Consider the following 26,408-nt stretch of genomic DNA (forward strand, 5'->3'; position numbering starts at 1 on the left):
AAACAATTGGACGTGCCATTGTCATACGCTTTTCACTAAGGACTGGTTGATTAGAAACCGGCAGAAGATTGCAGATTTCTCCGATGTTTTCTGCTCGAAAAATTCGTCTTTTCTGTCTTTCAGCGAAATCGTTTCTAATGATCGATGCAGACAAATGGCTGAAGATAATTTTGCGTCGTCAGTAAATGTTTTGTGTACAAAATGCGTGTCTTCCGACGAAGTTAGTTCTGTTTCAGGATGGAAAATCGCAGTGGCTGTTCTTACTTCTCTATTGTTAATAGGTGTGATTATTGTTGTTTCCTTTAATTTTTATCGCAGAAAGAAAAATGTTCAGAAAGTGCCAAAGACTGATGAAGAGGAAGTGGTTTATCACAATGTCCTCGCTTGACAAATTCTGTAATTACTACAATTCTGACTAAGTATTATATTATACAATGTGTAATAATTAGATAAAACTGTAATTCCGTGACAAAGTCAATACTGAAATTCGACAATAACGCAATACTTTATATACAGTAAGTAGAGAAATGAAAATAACAATTTATAATTCAAAAAAATATATTATTAAAATTTGTATTCTCTGTAACGCATCGTTGATATTTCGATAACAATTAATATTTTTCTATGGAGAATCTCCGGCAATTCGTTTCGAGATTTGTTGCTTTTAATTTCTTATTACGCATTCTTCTCTAATTGAACTTACTTAAAGTATTTTATACTTTGGACTTATTTGTCATTTTTCTTTTGTCACCGCGATAGGCTCTTCTCGTTGAGAACTTTTGGGTTCTTTCCGCCATACTTTCTTCCACACTTCATGCATTTATCAGTTAATCCTTGCCAAGCCAAGTCGATATTGCCTGGGGCATCCGCGGTGTCATATTTTTTCAAAAGTTGCACAACACAAACATAGATTTAAGGGAAATACGGCGCTACGACGAATTGCCACCTTTACTTCATTGGTTCGTGTTCGTAAACAATCGTATTATATACGAACCGATGAAATGCCGCTATAATTCGAATCGGCGTAAATTTTGATATTTTTTTAGGCTTCGAGCAGACCGCGTTATTTCGAATCAGCGTTAATCGAGGCAGCGTTAAGCGGGGTCTTACTGTACTTAATAAAATATTATTACTCCATTGTAAGTTATCTCTGGGAGAGAATGATCCGGAATAATCGAGCATTCACTATTTTATTATAATAAGAATTGAAATAATTGATTGGTATTAAATGATTTATTCAGAAAACGTAATTTTAAGCCCGTTCTTTATGAAAATTTAAATGAAAAATAAGGAGAAAGTACGTCGCTGATAACTCGATAGCATAATTACACGCGTTTGTCACTCTTACGCCCTTTAAACGGTTGCAAAGCGCGTGACATCGCTTTAAATAAAATAATTATTTTTTATAATGCAAACGAGTTTTTCTTCGCAAAATTAATTTTTGTACACAACTTTTTTAAAAATATCGATTTTGCGTTACCTTCAGTCACTTCTAATCCTTCTCCGTTTGAAAGGCGGCACGGGTTCGTTTAGGCATTATACAATAGTAGAACAGTACGCATAATATAAAGTCACGACACACGACAGCAAAATCGCTTCCTAAAACATAGAAAATGTTTTCCTAATGTCGATAACTTTCATCGTTACATTTATCATTTGTCAATGGAATGACAGATTGTTGTACTTTTCTTTTTTTCTTTGTTGGGCGTTCGTCGTCTGAAGATGTCTTCATTGTTAACTTTACCACAGGCAGTTTTCTTCCCAGTCAGTTCTTCTCCTAGGTTGCGTTTTCGTATTTCAGTTTTATAATCAATTAAAATGACAATTAATACGTCAATTACATAAACTAAACGTTAAATTTAATAAGATTTTTACTTTGTATAGGGTTTATCAGGAGCAGCCCATTGTTTACAACGCCACACGAACAGGAACCACGCCAATTGCCTCTTCGTCCAGAAACTTTACGAAAATCCAACTAAAAAACAAGAAAACAAACTTGTTAGCTTTATGTCTACACGAGTTTAAAACACAGTTATTTGTAAATGCAGCTGTAAACTCGTGCTTACTCGGCACGATTCCTAATGAAAGGTCTCCATTAAGTAAGGGAATAGCTTTGATTGGTATATAATCCGGAAGTTACGGATTTGCGGAACACGATTAATACGTTACGAATAGCAAATTTACTGCCTACTTGGTGTTTCAAAGACATGTCGTACAATGTGCCAATCGTTTTACTTAACGACATTACAATCCAAAGCACCGGTTCGTTAATAAACAAACATACGTTAACGATTAACACTCGTAAGAACGAAATTTGTAAACTGATGCTTGTGAAACTGATGCTTGTGAAAGTATTGAAAAACAGCAGATGCGGGAGGTAAATGAATTGTTTTCCTGCAGGATAGTTGATGCCAATCTTCGGCATAAACGTTAATACTCGGAAAATAAGCGTGCGTACAGTTCACACTGCCACCTTCTGACAAGAGTCTGCGGTTTGACACAATACAGATTGATGACGTCATACATTAACGAGGAAACTAATTTTCGAACGTTTTCTAAAACGTGCTTTTTGCACAAGGGATTTTCAAAAATTCATACGAGGAAAAAATTACAAATACACGAAAAGAAATATATTAACATACGAACAAATAAATAATAAAATAATAATAAAAGGAAATATTTCTATTTAATTAAAAAACGCTAACTTGCTTAAATATGAAATAGTAATTACTATTTCATAGCTAAGTAACATTATATAATTGTTTTTCTATACTAAAATTTTAGAACTTGATAAAAGATATACGTACGTAATTTACCTACAACGTTGTACCTACACACTCGACATATCACATATATATATATATATATACGAGTATATATGCATGCATGCACTGTAGATACAGTACATTCACGTCAGGTGATCGAGTTTTCCACAAATCACGTCCACCAGCAAAATCTGATGCACGTAGCGCGAAAATAACACGATTTTGCTCCCGCGAAACTTCCACCGTCCACGAGTTTAACAAAAATATTCAAAAGATTCGATTTCATTGCTGAAATAGCCCTACAGTGTTCCCTTTGCAGTGATCATTATACTTGAAAGTAATTACCCTTTCTTGTTTACAAGTAGGAACTTCTTTTGTTGCTTTCTCCAAAGTTTTCGTACCAAAACTCCATTTCTGTTCCCGCTTTACACAGGTTCGACTTAGAGTGAAATTTAGCATGTAAAATCGCCCCGTTCCGTAAATTTTTTCGTTTACGCGGATTTCCGCTTTACACGGGTTTCTTTCACTTCGACTTTTAAGTCCATTACCCTTCCTTTTGCTCTTCACGCTTTCTCCGAGTTAAGTCGTGCTCTTTCTTTCCGCCATCTTGCAATAAAGAATGCGCAATAAAGTAGAAATTCATACACGAAATTTGTACTGTTGATTAAACTTTGACGACGTTTCGTGTAGTAAATAAAAAAAAACGAGACATACGCTAGAAAAGAGAATTCTTCGCGCTGGAGAGCAGGATTATAAGCCCCAGAGGTGGTTAAGCTAGCAATGGCTGAACACGATTGTTAATTTGGTACTTTAAGGATGAACTGCCTGCTGAAACTTTTTGTATTCGAAGTAAACATAAACAGGTTTACATTCATCCTCGTAAACATTCACTTAAACATTTCGACTTTAAACAATAAAAAACAACATTGTCGTTTCTTAACAGGAGTGTTACGTCATAGATGTCGATCTAACCCGTTCCGAGTGACGTTGCTTCCTCTTTCACTATACTCATTCGAATGTCGAGTGGTAACTTATGGCGATTGATGTAATTTGATACGTTCTGTTTCGGATGACGACGGATGTTTTTCTTAGCGATTCAAATTTTTTCTTTCTCTAACAATGTTTAGGTTTCGACTGTAATGACGTAAAATACACATTCCAAAAACACTACATAATGAAGACAATCGCTACTTATTGAGGGATCAGTCGTAACGTGACGAATTATCTATTTATTCGTTTAAATGCCAACGATGGAGAAGTAATTACCGATAGAAACTAAAGTAAAAATTTTACTCTGTAAATCATTACTTTTCTACTGTGAGATCCCGGGGAGGTACCTTCCTTTCCGGCGACTCACTTGTCAAGGATGGCTGTTACGTTGACGGCGCGTTACGCGTTACGCGAGTGGATGAGGAGGAAGGACGGGGTCGACGATAAGGCGAAGCAAACAGTCAAGAAAGAAACCATTTTATAACAAAACAAGATTTATTAAAATCGAATGAACAAAACTATTCTTTTACCCTCATATACAAAAAAGGAAGCGGAGAGAGAGAGTTTACAAATATTTGTTCATACCTCTATAAATTCCGTAATAGACGGAATCCGGCGAATGGAGTCGTAGTTTGGACACTGGCACTAAAAGAACTTAGAAACTTTTATGGGTCCGGCGGGTGGCGCAGTGTACGTCGTACTCGAGAGACGATCGGAGAGCCCCTTTTGGGGGGAAGGAAGCGTCTTTTATAGGTTCTTGATGAGAAAACCGGTCACGTGATCGACAAAGGATTGTCATTAGGGCCATAGGTGTTCCCGGGATTTAAATAAACGACGAGTTCGGACGCTAACTGTAAACTATCGTGCAAGTTGATCTACCTGCTGCGAGGAATAACGGCTTGTTGACAGTTAGGGGACGATCGTTGCCAGTCAAGGGTCAACAATTTCCCGGGTATGGAATGTTGTTGATTAAGCCGTTGTATAACTGGAGTGAAATAATTCAGAAATTTTAGGTTCTTAACTTCTAGATTTCACACTACAATTATTTCCTCGTCTTTTAAACTACTTGTTTTAAACTTTGTTTCTCCGTATTTTCCTTTATAAAAACTTCAACATCCTTCCTTTACACTTTCGTTGGTAAAGTTAACTAATTTTAAATGCAAACTAACTCAATTTATATAAGTTTCACACTGAAAATCAATTTATTTTTATTTTTCAAATATGAATGATAGCCTGAAGATGGTCTGAAGATCCAAATAGTCTGAAAACGTTTGGAGTAAACAGAAAAAACTCGGCAAATAAAAATTCAGTTGTGTTCTTATTATGATTAACTAATGTTGCTGGGAAGGAAATAGATATATTCATTTAACGTTAATCTGATCTTGTTCCTTCTAACGTAACGGAAATAAAGGAAAAAATTAAAAACTACACTTAATCTTCCCTGTTCGAAATGACGAATCAATGTCAGTGACTTTGATTCGTTGTCATAATTTATCGTATTTCCAATCAGTCGCGACAAAGTAGTAACAGTATCAAATTCGTAACAACACGGTTTCGATATTGTGTATTTTTCTCGACTGTTTCTGCAGCTCTTCGCGTCGAATGAATTAGAAGTTTCGTCGGACGAGATGAGGTTTGTTATCGTTTTGCAATTGCTATTTCTAGTGGTAAATTCTTGTCAAGAGTTTTGGCAACATTGGGGAAATTTTTCTTGTACGTCATCGGCAAACCGCTGCCACGAATCAAAGAACTTTTCCTCTGTTGAAATATTCGATCAATTCTTATCCATCGAGTGCGGCGAGGAAACCATTAACTCTCGTTTGATGAGATGTTTGAACGTTAGAAATGTAAAAGAAATGAAATTCACTGATTGTTTTCTGTCGGGGATTGACTTTGGAATATTCATTTTCGGGTATGTAATCGAACGAGTCCAGATTTTGTACGAAACATACCGGCATAACAGAAACTTCGAAAGCGCCTCGTTTAATAACATGTCCTCTCTGCGGTCTGTCGAAATACGAGGCGTTAAGACCTCGGAACTTATAAATTTAACATTTCACAATGTTCCGTCGCTGACTTCATTGAAAATTGAACGGTATAACTTCACTTTATTTCCGAACAAACCTTTCCGAGAGTTAATTAATCTTTCCGAATTATACATCAGGCATGGCGAGTTAAGAGTTTTACCCGAAGATCTGCTTTATAACCTTTACAATTTAACAAAACTGGACTTAAGTTACAATAACATTGAATCGATTCATCCTCTTGTCTTTAGAAATCTCACCCGATTGGAATATTTGGATTTAGAAAGGAATCGGATGAAGGATTTACCCAGTGACATGTTGAAAGGTCTTTATAATTTAAGGAAATTTTCTATTTTCGGAAATGATGACTTATCACAAATTCCGTCCGGATTCTTTAAAAAACTGCACAACTTGACTATATTTTTGGCATGGAGTTGTTCCTTTTCTTCACTCGAAGAAGATGTATTTTCTGACTTAATTAATTTGAAAATCATTCATTTAAATTTTAACAACATTAACCATCTCTCCACAAATCTTCTGAAAAATAATAAACTGCTGACAAAGATTTTCTGTGCGTATAATAAAATATCGACGCTTTCAACAGGCATTTTTCATGGACTTTCTGAACTGCGACAGTTATATTTGGCGAAAAACCGATTAGAAAATCTTCCCGAAGATGTTTTTCAGAATTTATCCTCATTGCACATTCTCGATTTATCAAAAAACCGCCTGACATTTTTACACGAAAACATCTTCCTCCCGTTAACTAGATTAAAGCTTCTCGATCTATCTTACAACAATTTAACTAAAATTATTGGTGAGCATCCTTTTGGCAGCAGCAAGCATCTGCGTATTGTCAGTTTAAAAAATGCAGGTTTGACACAATGGCCGGTGATAAATTGGGCAGAATACGATATGACTGAAGTCGATTTTTCAAATAATCGTTTTGATATTGTCAAATTGCCAATTTACACATCAAATCCTATTAAAATTAATCTGTCTAATTGTAAAATCAGAACAATTTACATCGATGACAGTAGATATGGATTTCAAATGCCGACTTATGATTTAAGTAATAATGAAATTACTTGTAACCAAGAACTGCAGCAATTCGTTTCTGTGTTTAAGTCAAATATGGAATTTGCAAAGGAAATGTTTCCATACATAGAGAAAACGAAATGTTACGGAGAAGAAAGAAATTTGCTGGATAATACATCGTTCGTAGTCATAGGAAATTATTGTCCGGTGAATTGCTATTGTTTTGCAGAACATAATCACGTGATGGTGAATTGTTCCGGAAAGAGAATCGACAGAATTCCTAAAGTTCTCGTCCCGAATGTCACGGTTGTCGATTTGAGTAATAATTACATAAAGGAGTTATCTGATGTCGATTGTGTGACGTGGAGATACGTCACTCATCTGCGTCTGAGTAATAATTCCTTAAGTAACATTTCGGATTATGTTCTTTTGCCAAACCTGAAATTCCTGTTGTTGGACGGAAACCGGTTAACCCAATTACCTTCCGGTTTAATGAGCCTGGTCGACGTTTTTCCGGAATTTAAAGTTTACTTATCCAGAAACAATTGGAATTGCCATTGCCATTTCGCAATTTAGTAAGAACTGGTTGCTTAGAAACAGGCAGAGGATTGCAGATTTCTCCGATGTTTTCTGCGTGAGAAATTCGTCTTCTGTGTCTTTCATCGAAATTGTTTCTAACGACGGATGCAGAGAAATTCCAGAAGATAATTTGGCATCTTCGGTAAATGATTTTTATTCGAACGAGTATTGATTGGATGAAGTTAGTTCGGTTTCGGGATGGAAAATCGCAGTGGCTGTTTTTACTTCGCTAATGTCATTCAGTTGGATAGTGTTTGCTTGCTTTGTTTATTGTCGCAGAAAAGGAAATGTCGACAAAGTGCCAAAATATAAGGAAGAAGAAGTAATTTATTATAATGTTTACACCTGAAACATTCCGTAATTTGGATAATTAAAATGCCTCGTGTTTGTTCGTTTTAATGTAGAAGCGTTCATAAATTGCTATTATTTTTCGTTTGCTTCTATTGAAATTAATTTATTATACTTTTTTGTGCATTTTTATTACAAATTATGTTATAAAATGTATAACTACGGCACAATAAAGCAGTAAATTAAGTATAAATAATAGTGATGTAACGAATATTCGGTTATTACCCGGTATTCGGCCTATTCGGCGTATTTTTCACTATTCGGCCGAATACCGAATACCTAAAAACAGGAGTAAGAAATAACAAAAACACAGTAAATTAATTATTTTTGTAACTTTTATTAATGCTGAACATTAAACTATAATTATTAAAGTTAATAAGAAATAGCATCTAACTCTAGGATTAAATTATTTCGTAATTAAATAATATTATAGCCTTTATCTAGCCCGATGTCTTATGGCATTGATGGCGTGTAGGTTTTTTTTTGTTTTTTTAATTCTTTCCGCCCTGTGGGCACTAAGAGGGCCTCTTTTAGAAGGCCCATTATGAGTTCGGCCAATCCCACAATGGGGCGACCGGGTGGCGTGTAGGTTAGAATGTATCGGGCATTAATAATTATAATTTATCCAATAGTATAACGGATCCAATAGTTGCGAGGCCCGATTGAATTCTTTTTTGCGGGGCCCCTCAAACTTTAAATAACAAAATTAATTAACAGTTAATTTACATATTGAAATATGTTGTTTTATTTTTCATAACAATATACTTGGATATTTATTTTTGTAACATGTACTATTTTTAAATATATATAAATTTTGATGTGATGCGGGGCCCCTTCAAGCGCGGGGCCCGATTGGCACCAATCGCTCCAATCGCCTAAAATCCGGCTCTGTTTTCATGCACATATTAATAATTAATTAATTAATATATTTTAATCTCATGGGATGTAGTTAAATGGATTTTATTAATGCTAATTAAGATTCTTTTTAAATCAAATAGCCTACACTGTATTGTCTATTTTTACAAGTGTTGAGTACTGTACAAACAAGTATTATTTAGAGTAAAAGAGTAATCTACTGTTGTTATTACCAACAAGGTTTATTTATATTTACTAAAAAATACAGAATTTATTCTGTTTTTAATAATAAAATGTAAATTTTATATGGCTTTGTGAACCTTTTCCACTGTGAGGGCTTAGCATTTGCCTAATAAGTTTTATTCTATCAGTTACATAATAATAGGAGAAAAATCTAAACTTCATAAATTAAAACAATATATTAAGAATGGAAAAGCTGAAAAAATTGAACCCTCTACAAATATTATGCTATGGTTAAGTCAGTATTGGAAAATAAAAGTGAGGTGATACAATGTAAATTATAATTTTTTGTCCATAGCTCCTGACATTGAGCCATTCTTGATAAAGTTTCAAGGAAACAAATTATTGGCATCATTTCTGTTTGAACACATAAGCATCCTTCTGCAGAATACTCTTGGAAGATTGATAAAATCAAAGAATTTACAGACATTGAAAGTTTATCTAAGTTACCTGTTGTTGATATCAGTGTGAGAAGTAAGATTTTAAGTGATGGGTTGTGACAATAAAATCTGTACAAATAAAATTTCATTATATATACAAACATCTCTAAACCCAATTTAATTAAAATAAGCCAAACAACTACTGGATGACATTGGGCACTTTTCTGTGATTTTATTTAATTAATTTCTTAATAGTTTATCCTAGAGGAAGGCATTAGGCGCAATCTCTTATTAAATTTAATAAGAGATTGCACCTAATGCCTTCCTCTAGGACAAATTATTAAAAAATTAATTAAATAACATCAGGCTACTTTTCTGTGATTTTATCTAGTAGTTGTTTGGCTTAAAATTTTATTAAAAATGACAATGGAATCTTTACAAGCAATTAACACACAACCCATGATGTCAGCCAATGAGTGTACTCTCAACAAACATTCAAGTGCAATACAATAAAAATAAACAAAAAAAATGCATACAAAATATTTTAAGTAAAACAAAGGTTTAATCTACTGCAAGGACAAGAAAAAATGGACTAAATACTTAAAACTAATTATTAATACTAAACTTTGTCCTAATAGATGTTTCTTAGAATTATCTATTGTAGTATTGCAAACTGTATCTGATGCTGCTAATATCAAAAGTGGTTATCTACAAATATATATTACAAAGACTGATACTTGCTGCTCATAATTTTTGCAGTAGATGTCTTGAGCAGCAGGAAATAACACAAAAGCAGCAGTCAGAAAAAGAATATTGAATTGGTTAAAAGAAATCAAGAAGGATCAAAAAGATGGTATCTGAAAAAAATTCAGAGAATTGGGGAATAATTTTTAAAAATCTGAGATTGATTATTTAATGATAGTTTATTTAATTAAGTTTTTTTAAAATAGAAATAGTGTTAGTGTGATCTCATTTGTAGAAATTAAGATTTATGTTAGAATGGATTAAAAATAAAATTTAAACAGATTCGTCTATTTGATTATTTTGTTAAAATTAGTGAAAAATAATTTTTAGATTACTTGTACGAGTAATCCACAACAAATGACAAGTCTTATGACTTATGAGTCATAAGACTTGCACATATTAAGCTTGTTTAACAAACTAAGTTTGGTAAATGGCATTATTGTATTTTTTAAGCTTAGAAGCAGATACCTAGAGAAATGATCCAACATCAAAAGAACAAAATGTTGCAATCTCTGAATCTGTTTATATTTAACACTAACATTGAGGAATTATGGGAACCAGATAGAAATCATTTTAATTTACAGACAACACTTGGAGTTTTTAACTGCTGATAAGCTTGCCAATATTAATGATATTCTTACAGTTGTCTTTAACAGACAGCTGTATCCATGACAACTGTGAAGTTGACAATAATGCAGAAGGAACTGATGTTAAGTTTTCACCACTAATAATATCAAAAGCATTTGCTATGTTAGAACACCTTGAAAGATATTTTATAAACATTGGAGACATGCAAACAGTAAATTTCTTGGCATTAAGAACTCTCTGTGAACAGTCTGTGAAATAAAAACAAATAAAAATCATTGAATTTTCTTTAATGGTTTTCATTTTTTGCATAGCACTTTAATGCAATAAATTGCTATTTTATTTACTATGATTTTTCAAGACCTTGCTCATAAGTTATACTTTCAATTATAACATTCTTTAATGTTTCCTCATTGGAGTATGTTATAACCATACTCAACTATATAGTAAATTTTAAAAATATAGTTTTAAGTTTTAGTAAATTTTTTATAAATGGCAATGAAATTATAACAAAAATAGCTTATTAAAACAGTTTTTGTAGAATTAATAAAGACCAATATAATTACCATAAGAAAAATTTTTATGCAAATTTTTTGTATACAAAAAAATTTTGTTGAAACCAAAAAAACATTGTTAGAATATTTTTAGATACTGTGTTTGTGTGTGTATAATTCTATTTATATGTGTAAAGATTTATTAGCATTGCAACAATTCATTAAAATGAATATTTGCATTACAGATGTAAATTGGGGATCATTAACTCAGGCTCAAATGTATCAAATTGCTCTTAATGTTGTTATAAAATTAAATCTAGTTCCAGATTATGTGAAAAATTATAGACCACAAATTCTTGTTCTAACTGGAAGCCCAAATAACAAAAATTTCATCCAATTGAGAAGGAAACTGAAATTGATACTGTGTAACAAATGGGTTAAAATGTATTCCAAATACCCATTAAAATGTAGATATATATATATGTATATTGCTTATTTCATAAATAAAATATGTAAATTAATCTTAATTGTAGATATGATCACTATAAATTATAAACTGTTTGATAGTCTTAATTATTTTATTACCAAAAGCATTTTTATATTAAAATTGGAAATTACATCAATTAAAACTTTTTTCAAACTTTTACAATTGGCGCCATCTGGATTTCAGAATACTAACTATCTACACACACAATATTTTATATATTACAAAAATAAAAAATTTAACTTATTAAATACTACACGATAATTAGAAAGTATTATCTATATTTTTTATTACGATAACTTTGAATAATAATAATAATTTCATTATTTTAATATATTTAAATTTAATTAATGGTAACTAAACAATGAGAAATGAATTTATTTACTGAAATAACGCTTTTAAATAATGGAAAACATTTAATATTTAAAAAAAAAGTGAGAGCGTAATTGATGTACGAACGCAAAAAAAGTTAAAAAATCAAAAATGACGAATTTATTTAAAAATCGGAGACGAATAAAAAATAACTATGTAACATAAAAACAGAAGAAGACTATCGCTTATTCTTCTTGTGTTTATGATGTATAATTATCAAGAAAAATGAAATTAAACACCCCAGCGCAATTTTACACCGAGAGATTTTCCAAACTTTTACAATTGGCGCCATCTGGATGTCACAATACTAACTATCTTAACATACACAAATAATATTTTAAATATTACAAAAATAAAACATTTAACTTATTAAATATTACGCAATAATAATTAAAAAGTATTATCTATATTTTTTATTACGTTAACTTTGATGAATAATAATAATAATAATAATATATTATTATTATTTTAATATATTTAAATTTAATTAATGGTAAATTAACTAAACAATGAGAAATGAATTTATTTACTGAAATAATGCTTTTAAATAATGGAAAACATTTAATAATTTAAATTATTTTTATTTCTTAGATAGCTTCTACGTCATAAAGAGGTGACAGGAAGTAGAATGGCGTCACCTCACCCGCCGCAGGGGTTTCTGCGATCACATGACCTGTCACGTGACCGTAAAAACACGTGTTTTTGTTTACAACATTTCTTGCTATTATATTTGGTAAATTAATTAACAAAATTAAATAAAAATGTAATAAATTACAGAAAGCGATGAATAACAAATATGTAAGAGCGTAAATTAGTACAAAAACTGAAAAATAATATAAATATCTAAAGTCTAAAGCAACAAATTTATTTAAAAATAAAATCCAAAAAGTATACTACGATGTAGAATAAAAACAGAAGAAAACAATAATGTGATCTGCTTATGTATAAAATGTATAGTTCTCAAGAAAAATTAAAGTAAAAACGCCGGACCAGATATCGTCCGGCGTTTTTACTTTAATTTTTCTTGAGAGTCAAAGTCGTCTCCTGCCGGACCACATATGACGAATTTATTTGAAAATCGAAGACGAATAACAAATAACTATGTAAAATAATAACAAAAGACGACGATGGCGTGTTCTGCTTATATAGTTCTCAAGAAAAATAAAATGTAAAACCCCGGAACATACTGCGCCAACCCATTTATGTTCCGAAAAAAGTTTAAACTGGCGTAAAAAAAACAATCACCAGAAAACATGAAAAATATAATAAAAATATGTAATGAACTATATAACTTTGTAATATAACAAAAATTAGCAAAAAAATTAAAGTGACAGAAAGAAAAACAAAATAAACAAACATACGTTAACGATTAACACTCGTAAGAACGAAATTTGTAAACTGATGCTTGTGAAACTGATGCTTGTGAAAGTATTGAAAAACAGCAGATGCGGGAGGTAAATGAATTGTTTTCCTGCAGGATAGTTGATGCCAATCTTCGGCATAAACGTTAATACTCGGAAAATAAGCGTGCGTACAGTTCACACTGCCACCTTCTGACAAGAGTCTGCGGTTTGACACAATACAGATTGATGACGTCATACATTAACGAGGAAACTAATTTTCGAACGTTTTCTAAAACGTGCTTTTTGCACAAGAGCTTTTCAAAAATTCATACGAGCAAAAAATTACAAATACACGAACATAAATATATTAACATACGAACAAATAAATAATAAAATAATAATGAAAGGAAATATTTTTATTTAATTAAAAAAGCGAACTCGCTTAAATATGAAATAGTAATTACTATTTCATAGCTAAGTAACATTATATAATTGTTTTTCTATACTAAAATTTTAGTACTTGATAAAAGATATACGTACGTAATTTACCTACAACGTTGTACCTACACACTCGAACATATTATATATATATACGGGTATATATGCATGCATGCACTGTAGATACAGTACATTCACGTCAGGTGATCGAGTTTTCCACAAACCACGTCCACCAGCAAAATCTGATGCACGTAGCGCGAAAATAACACGATTTTGCTCCCACGAAACTTCCACCGTCCACGAGTTTAACAAAAATATTCAAAAGATTCGATTTCATTGCTGAAATAGCCCTACAGTGTTCCCTTTGCAGTGATCATTATACTTGGAAGTAATTACCCTTTCCTGTTTACAAGTAGGAACTTCTTTTGTTGCTTTCTCCAAAGTTTTCGTACCAATACGCCATTTCTGTTCCCGCTTTACACAGGTTCGACTCAGAGTGAAATTTAGCATGCAAAATTGCCTCGTTCCGTAAATTTTTCTTACGCGGATTTCCGCTTTATACGGGTTTCTTTCACTTCGACTTTTTCACACGAGGTTTACATTCTTCCTCGTAAACATTCACTTATAAACATTTCGACTTTAAATAATAAAAAACAATATTGTCGTTTCTTAACGGGAGTGTTAGGTCATAGATGTCGATCTAACCCGTTCCGAGTGACGTCGCTTCCGCTTTCCCTATACTCATTCGAATGTCGGGTCGTAACTTACGGCCATTGATGTAATTTGACACGTTCTGTTTCGGATGACGACGGATGTTTATCTTAGCGATTCAAATTTTTTCTTTCTCTAACAATGTTTAGGTGTCGACTGTAATGACGTAAATACACATTCCAAAATCACTACATAATGAAGACAATCGCTACTTATTGAGGGATCAGTCGTAAGGTGACGAATTATCTATTTATTCGTTTAAATACCAACGATGGAAGAAGTAATTACCGATAGACACTAAAGTAAAAATTTAACTCTGTAAATGATCACTTTTCTATAATTATTTCCTCGTCTTTTAAACTACTTTCGTTTTGGGTTTTGTTTTAAAGTTTGTTTCTCCGCATTTTCCTTTATAAAAACTTCAACATCCTTCCTTTACAGTTTCGTTGGTAAAGTTAACTAATTTTAGATGTAAACTACCTCAATTTATATAAGTTTCATACTGAAAATTAATTTATTTTTTGTTTTCAAATATAGATAAGTTATTTGCCACAGTTTCGCATTTATCTTGTACTTTTATTTACTTGATTCAATGCTTTAAATATTACAAATGGGCGGAGTTTCATTCATACAGGAAATCATTTCTATGCCTTTTAATTGTGTTTTTGCTGTCTTCTTTACGTATGAAAAGAGGGCAGTTTTAGTTTCTATTAAGTTAGTATAAAACAAATACAATTTATATACAATTATTTCCTATTCAGTGATGAAATTTCTATTATAATAATTTAACTGGTGTCTAACACAAATATTCTTCTGTATCACAAAACACAATTGATTAACAGCATTCGGGTAAGTCTTAGAGAAAGAAAATAACTAATATTTCATTTATGATATCAATTTTTTTAAACGAACGACTCGTAAAAATGTGCCAAACAAATTTTTATTAGTAAAATATTCATTTAACGTTAATCTGATCTTGTTCCTTCTGATGCAACGGAAATAAACGATAAAATTAAAAACTGTATACGTAATATTTCTGTCGGATATCGATGTCACTGACGTCATAATTTATCGTATTTCCAATCAGTCGCGACAAAGTAGTAACAGTATCAAATTCGTAAGTACGCGGTTTCGCTATTCTGTATTTTCGTCGACTGTTTCTGCTGCTCTTCGTGTGGAATGAATTAGAATTTTCGTCGGACGAAATGAGGTTTGTTATCGTTTTGCAATTGCTATTTCTAGTGGTAAATTCTTGTCAAGAGTTTTGGCAACATTGGGGAAATTTTTCCTGTACGTCATCGGCAAACCGCTGCCACCAATCAAAGAACTTTTCCTCTGTTGAAATATTCAACCAATCCTTGTCTATCAAGTGCGACAAGGAAACGATCGACTCTAGTTTGATGAGATGTTTGAACGTTAGAAATGTAAAAGAGATAAAATTCACTAATTGTTTTCTGTCAGGGATTGACTTTGGAATGTTCACTTTCGGGTATGCAATCGAACGAGTCCAGATATTGTACGAAACATACGCGTATAACAGAAACTTCGACAGCGCCTCGTTTAATAACATGTCCTCTCTGCGATCTGTCGACATAGCGTACTTCAAGACGTCGGATCTTCTAAATTTAACATTTCTGAATGTTCCGTCGCTGACTTCATTGCATATTGAGTATTATAACTTTGCATTATTTCCGAACAAACCTTTCCGAGAGTTAATTAATCTTTCCAAATTAGACATCATCTGTGGTCACTTAGAAGTTTTACCCAAAGATTTATTTTATAATCTTCACAATTTGACAAAATTAGAATTAACTCACAATAAGATTAAATCAATTCATCCACTTGCCTTCAGAAATCTCACCCGATTGGAATATTTGAATTTACTTTGGAATCAAATAAAGGATTTACCCAATGACATGTTGAAAGGTCTTTATAATTTAAGGAAATTTTATATTGATTGGAACCGAGAATTATCAAAATTTCCATCCGAATTCTTTAAGAAACTGCACAACTTGACTAAAATTTTTGCAACGTCTTGTTCTATTTCTTCACTCGAAGACGATTTATTTTCTGACTTAATTAATCTGAAAATCTTGCATTTAGATTCCAACCGAATTGAACATCTCCCGCCAAACCTTCTGAGAAATAATAAACTGCTGACACGATTTTCCTGTTCGTCTAATAGAATATCGGCACTTCCAACAGGAATTTTTCATGGACTTTCTGAACTGCGAGAGTTAGATTTCACAAAAAACCGGTTAGAAAATCTTCCCGAAGACGTTTTTCAGAATTTGTCGTCATTGCAGACTCTTAGTTTATTAAAGAATCGCCTGGCATTTTTACACGAAAACATCTTCCTCCCTTTGACTAATTTAACGCATCTCGATCTATCTGAGAACAATTTAACTAAAATTATTGGTGAGTATCCTTTTGGCAGCAGCAAGCATCTGACTTATCTGAAGTTAAAGAATGCAGGATTGACGCAATGGCCGATGATAAATTGGACAGAACACGACTTGACTGAAGTGGATTTCTCAAATAATCATTTTGAAACCGTCAAATTGCCAATTTACACACCAAATCGCATTGAAATTGATCTGTCTAACTGTGAAATCAGAACAATTTACATAGATGACAGGAAATATGGATTTCAAATGCCGACTTATGATATAAGTAATAATGAAATCATTTGTGACCTCAAACTGCAACAATTCGTTTTTGCTGTTAAATCAAATATAAAAGTGGCCAAGAGAATATTCCCAAATGTAGAGAACATGAAATGTTACGCAGAAGAAAGGAAATTGCTTGATAATACATCGTTCGTAGTCATTGGAAACTATTGCCCAATGAACTGCGAATGTTTTGCCGAACAAAACCACGTCTTGGTAAATTGTTCCGGAAGGGGAATCGAGAAAATTCCCGAAGTTCTCGTCCCGAATGCCACGGTTGTCGATTTGAGTAATAATTACTTAAAGGAGTTATCTGATGTCGATTGTGTGACGTGGAGATACGTCACCCATCTGCGCCTGAATAACAATTCTTTAAGTAATATTTCGGATTATTTTATTTTGCCAAACCTGAAATTTCTGAGGTTGGAGGGAAACCGGTTAACCGAATTACCTTCCGGATTAATGAACCTGATCGACGTTTCTCCGGAATTTAAGATTTACTTATCGAGAAACAGTTGGAATTGCCATTGTCATTCGCTTTTTACTAAGGACTGGTTGATTAGAAACCGGCAGAAGATTGCAGATTTCTCCGATGTTTTCTGCGCGAACAATTCGTCCTCCGTGTCTTTCACCGAAGTTGTTTCTAATGATCGATGCAAAGAAATTTCAGAAGATAATTTGGCGTCGTCAGTAAATGTTTCGTGTACAAAATGACTGTTTTTCGACGAAGTTAGTTCTGTTTCAGGATGGAAAATCGCATTTGCTGTTCTTACTTTGCAAATGTTATTCAGTTGGATTTTGTTTACTTCGTTTGTTTATTGTTGCAGAAAAGAAAATGTCAAGAAAGTAACCAAGACTTAGGGAAAAAAGGTGATTTGTTATATTGTTTACACCTGACAAATTCTGTAATTCGGATAATTAAAATGCCCGGTGTTTGATCGCTTTAATGTAGAATTGTTCATAAATTGCTATTATTATTCGTTTTGCTTCTATTGAAATTAATTTTCCATACTTTAAATAATTATAATGTTTTAAATATTAATTTTGTATACTTTTTTGTGCATTTTTATTACAAATTATGTTATAAGATGTATAATTACAGCATAATAAAACAGTAAACTAAGAATAAATAAAGAGTGGAATTCAAGAATTAAACAAAATTTTCTGTACAGAAAGTTTAAAATGAAAATAACATTTGATGACGCCATTTGTTATAAAATATTATTTTAAAATTTTTATATTTAAACTATTATAAAATTGCGAAAAGCACAATTTTGAGGGCAGGGACGAGTTTTATAAAAAGTTGTAGAAGCTAATAAAGATTAAAAATCGTCATTAAATCCCACCGGACTGGAGATACATACGACCTCTTTGTCTTTCCACTCCTCGACCTTTAATCACCCACATTTAATAGCATCGATTCTTCTAATAAATGAACAGAATTTTCAAAATTTCGGAAATTTTCGACGGGCGCAGGAGTTATTAAGGTTCGAAGAGGGTGAATAAAATCGTGCCACAAACATTAACATCCATAATACAAAAATTCCCCCACATTTTTGCATTTCTCGACGTTTCGACGTTCCCTGATCCCAAAAATGTAAAATTCTGAGGCGAAATTATTTTTCCCTGATCGTCATAATTTCCCTCTGTTAACAACCGGAAAGTAATAAATAAACCCTGTTAAAGAGTTGGAATTACATACTCGAGTGAATGATTTTCAAACACTTGAGAATATTTGAAATCGTTATTAAAAAGTTTAGATTGTAAGATTTAAATACTTAAATCTTCTTTGTTATCAATTGCAGATTTTATTGTCTGCAACTTGATTCATCACTGTCGTCCATCCGTCCGACCTTCCTTAATCACGAGCAAAGATTAATACAGATAAAAGTCGAGTGCATATATAAAAATTTCAGGAGCAGTAGACCCCGATTAACTATATAGAAAAGTCCGATGCAAACCGGAAGTCACGTTACTTCGATTCAAATATTTTCTGCCCCGAAAAGGGTTACATAGATGACCGGCACGACTCTGTTGCTAACTGAAATATATGATTAGGGAGTGCAATTGCTGGATTCCTCATCCAGCAATCCAGCCGGATCCAGCGCATTCTTCGGCCTGCTGGATCCAGCACCAGGTGCTAGATCCAGCGCTGCAGATCCGCAAATACTCAATTAACTTTCTAAATAATGGCGAAAAAGTCTACGTTGTCGGCGTTGCCGCTTTGCTAACTACTAGACTGCTACTAATTACTTACTCACTACTTTACTAACACTAATAATTAAATTACTTAATCAATCCAGCAAAATTTAATAAAATAATAACGTATTCAATCGCTTTTAACGATCTTCCTCAGTTATGAAAAAATACAACATTAACTATAGAACATAAAATGCGTTCGGAATAAATATAAAAAGAATAGCGCTTAATTACATCCCATTTTTAAACAAGATACATAGATGTACTGCCAGGTGTAATAATTTTCGCATTGTATACCGACGTAATCCCATTGTTTTCAAACTTTTAAGAAACGATAAAAAGAAAAAGGATCGGAATTCAACAACGGGTGTATATTCGGTGCCTTTACACGACCAACGTTTCAATTCCAAGCTTGTTTATGTGGGTGCAATCGTGCGCAGTTTAAAACAAAGGCTCAAGGAGCACAAATATACAATCAGTAAACACCTCGACAACACCGCGCTGGCATTATACGCAAGACAGAAGGATGTTAACGTCCAATGGGATCAAACGGCAATTATAAAAACGATTTTTTAAAAAAATGTTTTATTTCTTTAAAAAAAACCATAAATTTCTGGATAGATAGATAGACAGATAACACTTTATTGCACCAAAAATACATCCGTGCTGGATCCGCGCTGGATCCAGCTGGAACGATTTTGGTCCAGCAAAAATCCAGCTGGATTGAAAACACTGCTGGATTGCAATCCCTATACATGATATACGAGACCGAGCCACTACTAATTTGAGGCCAAGAGCATATATTTTAAATTAAAAAATTATGAGAAATATGATTAAAAATCGCAGGCCGGCATTATGACTGTGTCACAATAAATAATTCTTTTTAATGTACTATCAATAATTCATTTTCATTGTTCTAGTCTAATTTCATACCAAATGTTTGTACAGTACATATTTCTTTTACGTCTGTTTCGTTGCTTGGGTTAGATTCTCGCCACCATTCTTTTTCATATGGACCAAATACTTACAATTAGAGACAAGTCTGGTGTTTCCGGGCCAAACCGAAAGCGTTATGTTTAAAGATGTAATCTATTCTTTGGCATTTTTGCACGTGCGACTTTAACCTGCATCGTGTTGAAAGATTGCATCGTCATCTTGCGAATGATCTTCCATTACTGCCATGAGGAAATATTCGAAGATATTACTACTTAAAAAGTCACAATTTTCCAACTCCGTTACAGTCGAACGAACCCCGAATCATAAATTCGGCTGGCAATTTAATGCTTTACTGTAAACAATCTGAATTGTTGTTTTTATATTTCGAGCGCCAAACTTTTCCTCCGTAATTTCAATCCACACAAAATACACCTTCGTAACTAAAAACGATTTTCTGCCATTCTCGATTGTAAAACACTTCGATGTTTCGGCCCAGGTTCGACGTCTCTTTTCTGCTTCGGCTACTTTATAACCACATTCTTCAAATGCTCGTAAACCATTTTTTAATTAACTGTTTTTTCTAAATAAAGATTTCAGTTGTTTTGACAACTGTTGCAAGTTTGCATATCTCTTTTGTATTACGATTTTTACTTTTCCGATTGTTATAACAGAGGAAAAGTATTCAGATCCGGCGAAAAAATAGATCCAGATTTTCACTTTTGGACTTAGGCCAGGCCCACAATGGGGCGACTGGGTGGCCCCGTCCCTCACCACCCGGTCGCCCCATTGTGGGCCTGTCCGAACCCATAATGGGTCTACTAAAAGAGGCCCTCTTAGTGCCCACAGGGCGGAAAGAGTTAAAAAAAAAAAAAAAGCACACCTTGTAACCTCGAGAAATAAAAATACCTATTCGGGGGGGGGGTAATTTCTGTATGTATGGATGTTAGTGTGTGGCATGATTTTGTCCATCCTGTTCGAAGCTTAATAACTCCCGTACTTTCTGTCGAAACTGTAAGAAGTTTTTAGAGAAAACCCCCGCGAAGAGGCGAGAAAAAAAGCAGGGGGCACTGGTTGTTTTTGACAAGAAGAAGAAGAAAGATGACTGCTTAGTCATTGTATATAATCTTTTGATATAATTAAAATTAGTTCAGTAGTTTTGTCACCGTTGCCTTTTCGTCTCTGTGAAAACAAATTGTACACTTCAGTCGGATTCGTACAGAAACTTTGTGAAATTTCTCAGAGAAGTTCGTTTGTTTATATGGAGATCGATGCTACTAAATTTTGGTTAAAGGTCGATAGGATGACGAGATAATGGGGGTCGTGTGGGTCGGAATTATTGACGATTTTACCAGTTATTAGCATTTAAAAGTTTTTGTAAAACTCATTCCTACCCTCATAATTGTGCTTTATGCCATTTTATAATAATTAAAAATATATAAAGTTTTAAAAATAAAATATGATAACAGATGGCGCTACGAGAAATTTGAAATGTCGCCGGGAAAGCTTGAGCGACTCGTTGCTGGTTTATTTTCGATGGCTGCGAAATTTCGACGGCGGAATGACCGAGCGGTTAAGGTGGCAGCCTACTGCTCTGGAGGAGTCCTGGGATCCAATCCGGAGGGGTTGAAAAATCTCCAGGAATTTTTCAGCCCGTCTGTTCTCGACCCGGAGGGGGCGTACAATTCTGTCTGCCGGACTGGGCTTATAGCCAAATTGTCCGTGCTGGGAATCGGCGGCGCGACGTTACGGTGGCTCCGATCTTTCCTCCTCCATTGCACCTTTCCAGTTTGTTGGAGAGGTCAGGTCTCCACCCCACACCCTTTCCTACAAGAGTGCCCCGTGGAAGCGTCCTAGCCTCCTTCCTTTTTAGTCGTTGTATGGCATTCCTGGTATTCTCTGGAATTCCTGCCACCGGACCCTATGGGGTTTCTATACGCAGATGAGCTCTACCTACTAACTTCTAGCACCATTCAGACCCGGGAGCGGGCGGCGCTCGACCGTTTGCAGCGTCGGGCGGCAACGTGGAGTTTGTCGTTTTCGGACGCAAGCAGCGCATTCGTCGACTTCTTCCCCAAACTACAACACCCACCCATCTCTTTGCATTTACAATCGGGATGATCCCTCGATAAACGGCCCTTCGTATCCTTGGGATCCATTTCTTATGGGTCTTCACTTGGACTACCCATGAGACCTTCCCTTCCTTCGAGTCGAGTTAGCCCTGGCGGGGTCCTTCGATGACCCTATATTACGCGGGGTCACTAACCCTTCTCCGGCGGGGCCTTTGCCTCCGACCCGTATATATCGTCAAACGTCTGTCCCTCCGGACATTTCCCAGCTCCTTTGCATCATACACTTAGATCTATTTCCTACCGTCGGATCTCGTCCACTCTCGGCTTTCAGGGCCTACTTTCACCAAGCAGCCACCCACCGGTGGTAAAATCGAGCGCTTATAGAAGATAATGTTCATACATCTCCATAAATGAAGCATACTGGGAAAAGTAGATTGTGTTCATGTCATTCCTTTCAAAATATATTAAAATGGTATAAATGAAAGATGTGAAAATAGTAAAAAAAGAAAGAATATGTATTGTTCGTTCGTATATAATCAAGGTATACTTTTTTTATAAGTGTGAATATGGATTATAACGGCTTAAATTTTGATATGATGAAACAAAACGGTTCTTTTCTAATATTTTGTTAACGCATGTTACTTCGTCTTACCGATTACGAGTTCACCCGATGTATTTCGCTAGAGGCGCTACGGTGGGTCTCAGCCAACCAATCTGTTTCTGCAGCTAGACGCCTGTTATAGGGGAAGGAGTCGTGGCCAAAACGGCAGCAGGATAAGAGAGCGAGTGTCACAAGAGTTTGGGAACGACGGCCTTATCTGACCTAGATTTCCACATAAAGTGAATAGAAAAATTTTAAAAGCAGAAATAACATGTCTAAAAAAGCACAGATTTGTATTGTCGCTCTTCTTCTTATTGCGCGGTGGTCGAGAATACGGTTAAATTTGTGTCAACACGACTCACATTTCCATAAAACATTTTAATTTTTAATTTTCCACCGCTAAAGAGAGAAATGCATATTCTTTTTTCCCTAAAGACCATCGCGACGCATTTCCGGTCTGGAAATGCGTCGCGATGGACGAGAGAGGACCTTTGGACAAAGAGCGCTTCGCTTCCAAGCAGCCACTTGCCGGAGGCTTTCTCTAACCGTTATTTCTATCACTTATAAACGAAATATAAAATTCGAAATATTTAATATATTGACATAACAAATAATAATATCAGAATATTCCAAAATAACTTTTTAAAAATTAATTTATTCCTTTTTTTTTCTTCTTATTAGTACACGAAAACGTTTTCAAATTTCAGAGGTCGCTATGGTTGTATAGTCATCTTCTGGTTTGTCTGGGTTTATACTCGATTATTTCCGATTTATGTCCGAAAGGAGGAAATAGGGAGTGAATATTATTTGCAGACGAATTTTTTAAGTTGTGATGCTTATTTCGGTACAGTTTACGAATCATTCAGATGGATGATATTGTCAAAACAACATCCGACGCCAGAAGTATCGTCTTACCTCAACAGGATTCTGTTTTCAGGAACCTGCAGAATGCCAAAAGATTTGCCATCGACATTGGTGAGTTCGAATCGACGTAAAATTAGAAATATAAAGGTCGTGATCGATACATTCTTCACGCTATTTTAAATATAGAGTCGTACGTTGTCTAGCGGTATTTAAACGGAGGATGTAAACATTTCCTGAGTCAGTCTGATAAAAATCAAGGTTGTATGCAAAATACTAGGACGAGGTAAATAGTTCACAGAGTCGTTTTTGATACATGATGGGAATACGGCAACCGTTTTCTGTGGTCTGTCTATAATTAAATTTTATAATTTGGTTATAGGTAATTTTGGCAAATAAGTCAAATGGTTGCTGTTTTATTGCGTATTTACTCAAATCTAAGATGTGGTACAAATGCAGCCGTGAATGAGACGGTTGGGGTAACGTGAACTCTGATTTGCCACTCCCCGGAATTGTAGACCCCTTGTAGTAGGGTTACCGTAATAGTTGAAGGCGGAATATGGACGGATTAGTATCAAAAGTAGTTGGACGGCCAGGTAAAATATAGAGAATTATTTGTATTTTTCAGTCTAATAAATGCAGGCGTATGATATAAAGTTTCGATTTACACTTTACTTTTGGGCACGGAATACAATTTTAAATGTAAGAAAAATGTTTTACCTCTTGCTCATTATTAAAACCAAATTAAAAAACCATTATGAGAGCATGTTCTCCAAGCAATGGAGCCATTACCTTTGCTTATACCGGGTTGCTACCTAGCTAACAAATAAAATAATAATTATTGAAAATTTAGTATGTTTTGACGGATTTAAATCTAACAGGTTAGGATTTAACTATTGACTGCGCCGTCGGTTGAAAAGTACGGACTGTCTGTACTAAATAGGGATGTATGGCAACCCTACTCGTTCAGACGAAAAAGTCGGCAGAGCCATACCTGGGAGTGTGATTCTTGGCTGGGATATTTGTCTCCAAAGGCCACTTTTTACCATTATTGGTATTACTGCCTATTCTCTGGGCACCTTGTAGGTCTGGCCTTGCCATTGCTCCCCTTGACCCGTGCGCTTTGGTGCCGGCTGTTGCACCTTGACCCCAATCTTCCCTGAACTATATAATGAGAACTCTGAATGGTTGAGTTGATTATTCCTGGTTGTCATAGTTGCCGGCTCCGATTGTGCGTGACTCGGAAGTGGGCTGCTTTCGATGAGCCGTATGTGGCCGATGGTCGTGTGTACGACTATTGTTTTTTTGCTCCCGAGGGTGTGGCTCGAGACAAATTGAAACAAATTTAGGTTGACAGAATCAGTTTTGTTGACATAAACATGGTCGGTATTTATAGTACACTGTAAAGTAAGTTATATATCAACATCTGTAGTATCAAAGTCAAAAACCTATTTGCTTTGTGTTAGACTTTCTTTATCAATACTGGATTTGATGCTTGCATCGTTTTATGTGTAATTTTCTTTTGTGCCGTTCGAAGCCTCGGAAATGCAATATTTCTAGGGAATGCCGCACGACTCGTGGGACTTTCTTCCGAGTACTTATCGCATTACCTTAGTAGAGTAACGAGATTGAGCTAAGTTGATGTCTTAAATATTTACTATTAAGAATATTGATTTAATAAAATTATTAAAATGATGCAATAGAATTAATGACAGGAAAATAAGACACACTAGATAAAGATACTTTATCACAGTTGATGCAATAGGTAGTAGGGTTGTATTTATAGGCAAGTAATTTTCATGGCCTTCACTATTTGCTTAAAGGTATCTTTAAGATGTTTATAAGTTACAGCCTTGTAAAAATGTGGGTTCTTGAATGGTATAATCCTTAGAATAGATATACTTTTTAATTAATCCCTTCCTATTTTTAAGTGCATATTCAGGCTGAATGGCTAGGTGACAGATGCTACTTACAAGAAAGGCATTTTCCAGTATATCACACTAGATGTTGCTAACTATGACATGCTACACTAAATCTGACTCTGTTAAATCTAAGATAAACTTTATTTTCAGAGAAACTGAAACATGTAAAAAAAAAAAGTGGTCTTACATTTCATTAAATACAGTAATTAATATATTGACTGATTCTCTTCCATCAATGAATTTCTGATTCCTGAATTTTGTTGGATATGTCTCTTAAAAATGATTGATTTTTCTCAGTATAGATTTTTGGTAAGTTAACGTGACATTTCTCTAACAAAGAAAGGTTAATGCATAAAAATTTGTTTTGTATATTATCTCATAAAATATGCAAAATCTTTATTTAATGGACTGCAAAAGAATGTTACTCTAAAATTTTTGATAAAAATAAACTATTAAAATTAATCCTCTTAATTTTTTGAAATATTTTGATATTGGCAACTGAAAAATGTTATATTTATACTTCTCTACATGCATTAAACAATAAACAACAAGTAAAGAAAATTATAAATAATAACATTTAATCAATGGGAGGTTAATTCCAATTAAATCATAATGGAAGCTTCAGTTTTCAGATTTTATTAGTTTGAAATAAATTGTCAGTCATTAAACTATTTTGCAAGAAACTATATTAAGAATGTGTTATGCACATACTAGGGTTTCTCAAACGGGATCCCGGCTGTTTTTTTAACACGGGAAATTCT

At 34.0% G+C, this 26,408-nt stretch overlaps 2 protein-coding genes across 2 annotated transcripts in view; both read left to right on the forward strand.

The window, feature by feature from the left end:
• The first annotated feature begins 5,270 nt into the window (after positions 1–5,270).
• LOC136990823 (protein artichoke-like) lies at positions 5,271–17,991 on the forward strand. Its single transcript, XM_067289253.1, has 2 exons — positions 5,271–7,392; positions 15,943–17,991. The coding sequence occupies exons 1-2, from the start codon at positions 5,384–5,386 to the stop codon at positions 17,771–17,773; spliced, it is 3,840 nt and encodes a 1,279-aa protein (XP_067145354.1). The 5' UTR covers positions 5,271–5,383; the 3' UTR covers positions 17,774–17,991.
• A 5,575-nt stretch (positions 17,992–23,566) lies between these two features.
• The window catches only part of LOC136990813 (4'-phosphopantetheine phosphatase), a 32,233-nt gene continuing 29,391 nt past the window's right edge, over positions 23,567–26,408 (forward strand). The window contains exon 1 of the mRNA XM_067289240.1: positions 23,567–23,839. Within this exon, the coding sequence (XP_067145341.1) occupies positions 23,731–23,839 (109 nt within the window). The 5' untranslated portion in view covers positions 23,567–23,730. The remainder of the gene's footprint in view (positions 23,840–26,408) is intronic.

The sequence above is a fragment of the Centruroides vittatus genome, unplaced genomic scaffold (genome assembly GCF_030686945.1).
Source record: "Centruroides vittatus isolate TY-2023 unplaced genomic scaffold, ASM3068694v2 contig_1342, whole genome shotgun sequence".
Lineage (NCBI taxonomy): Eukaryota > Metazoa > Arthropoda > Arachnida > Scorpiones > Buthidae > Centruroides > Centruroides vittatus.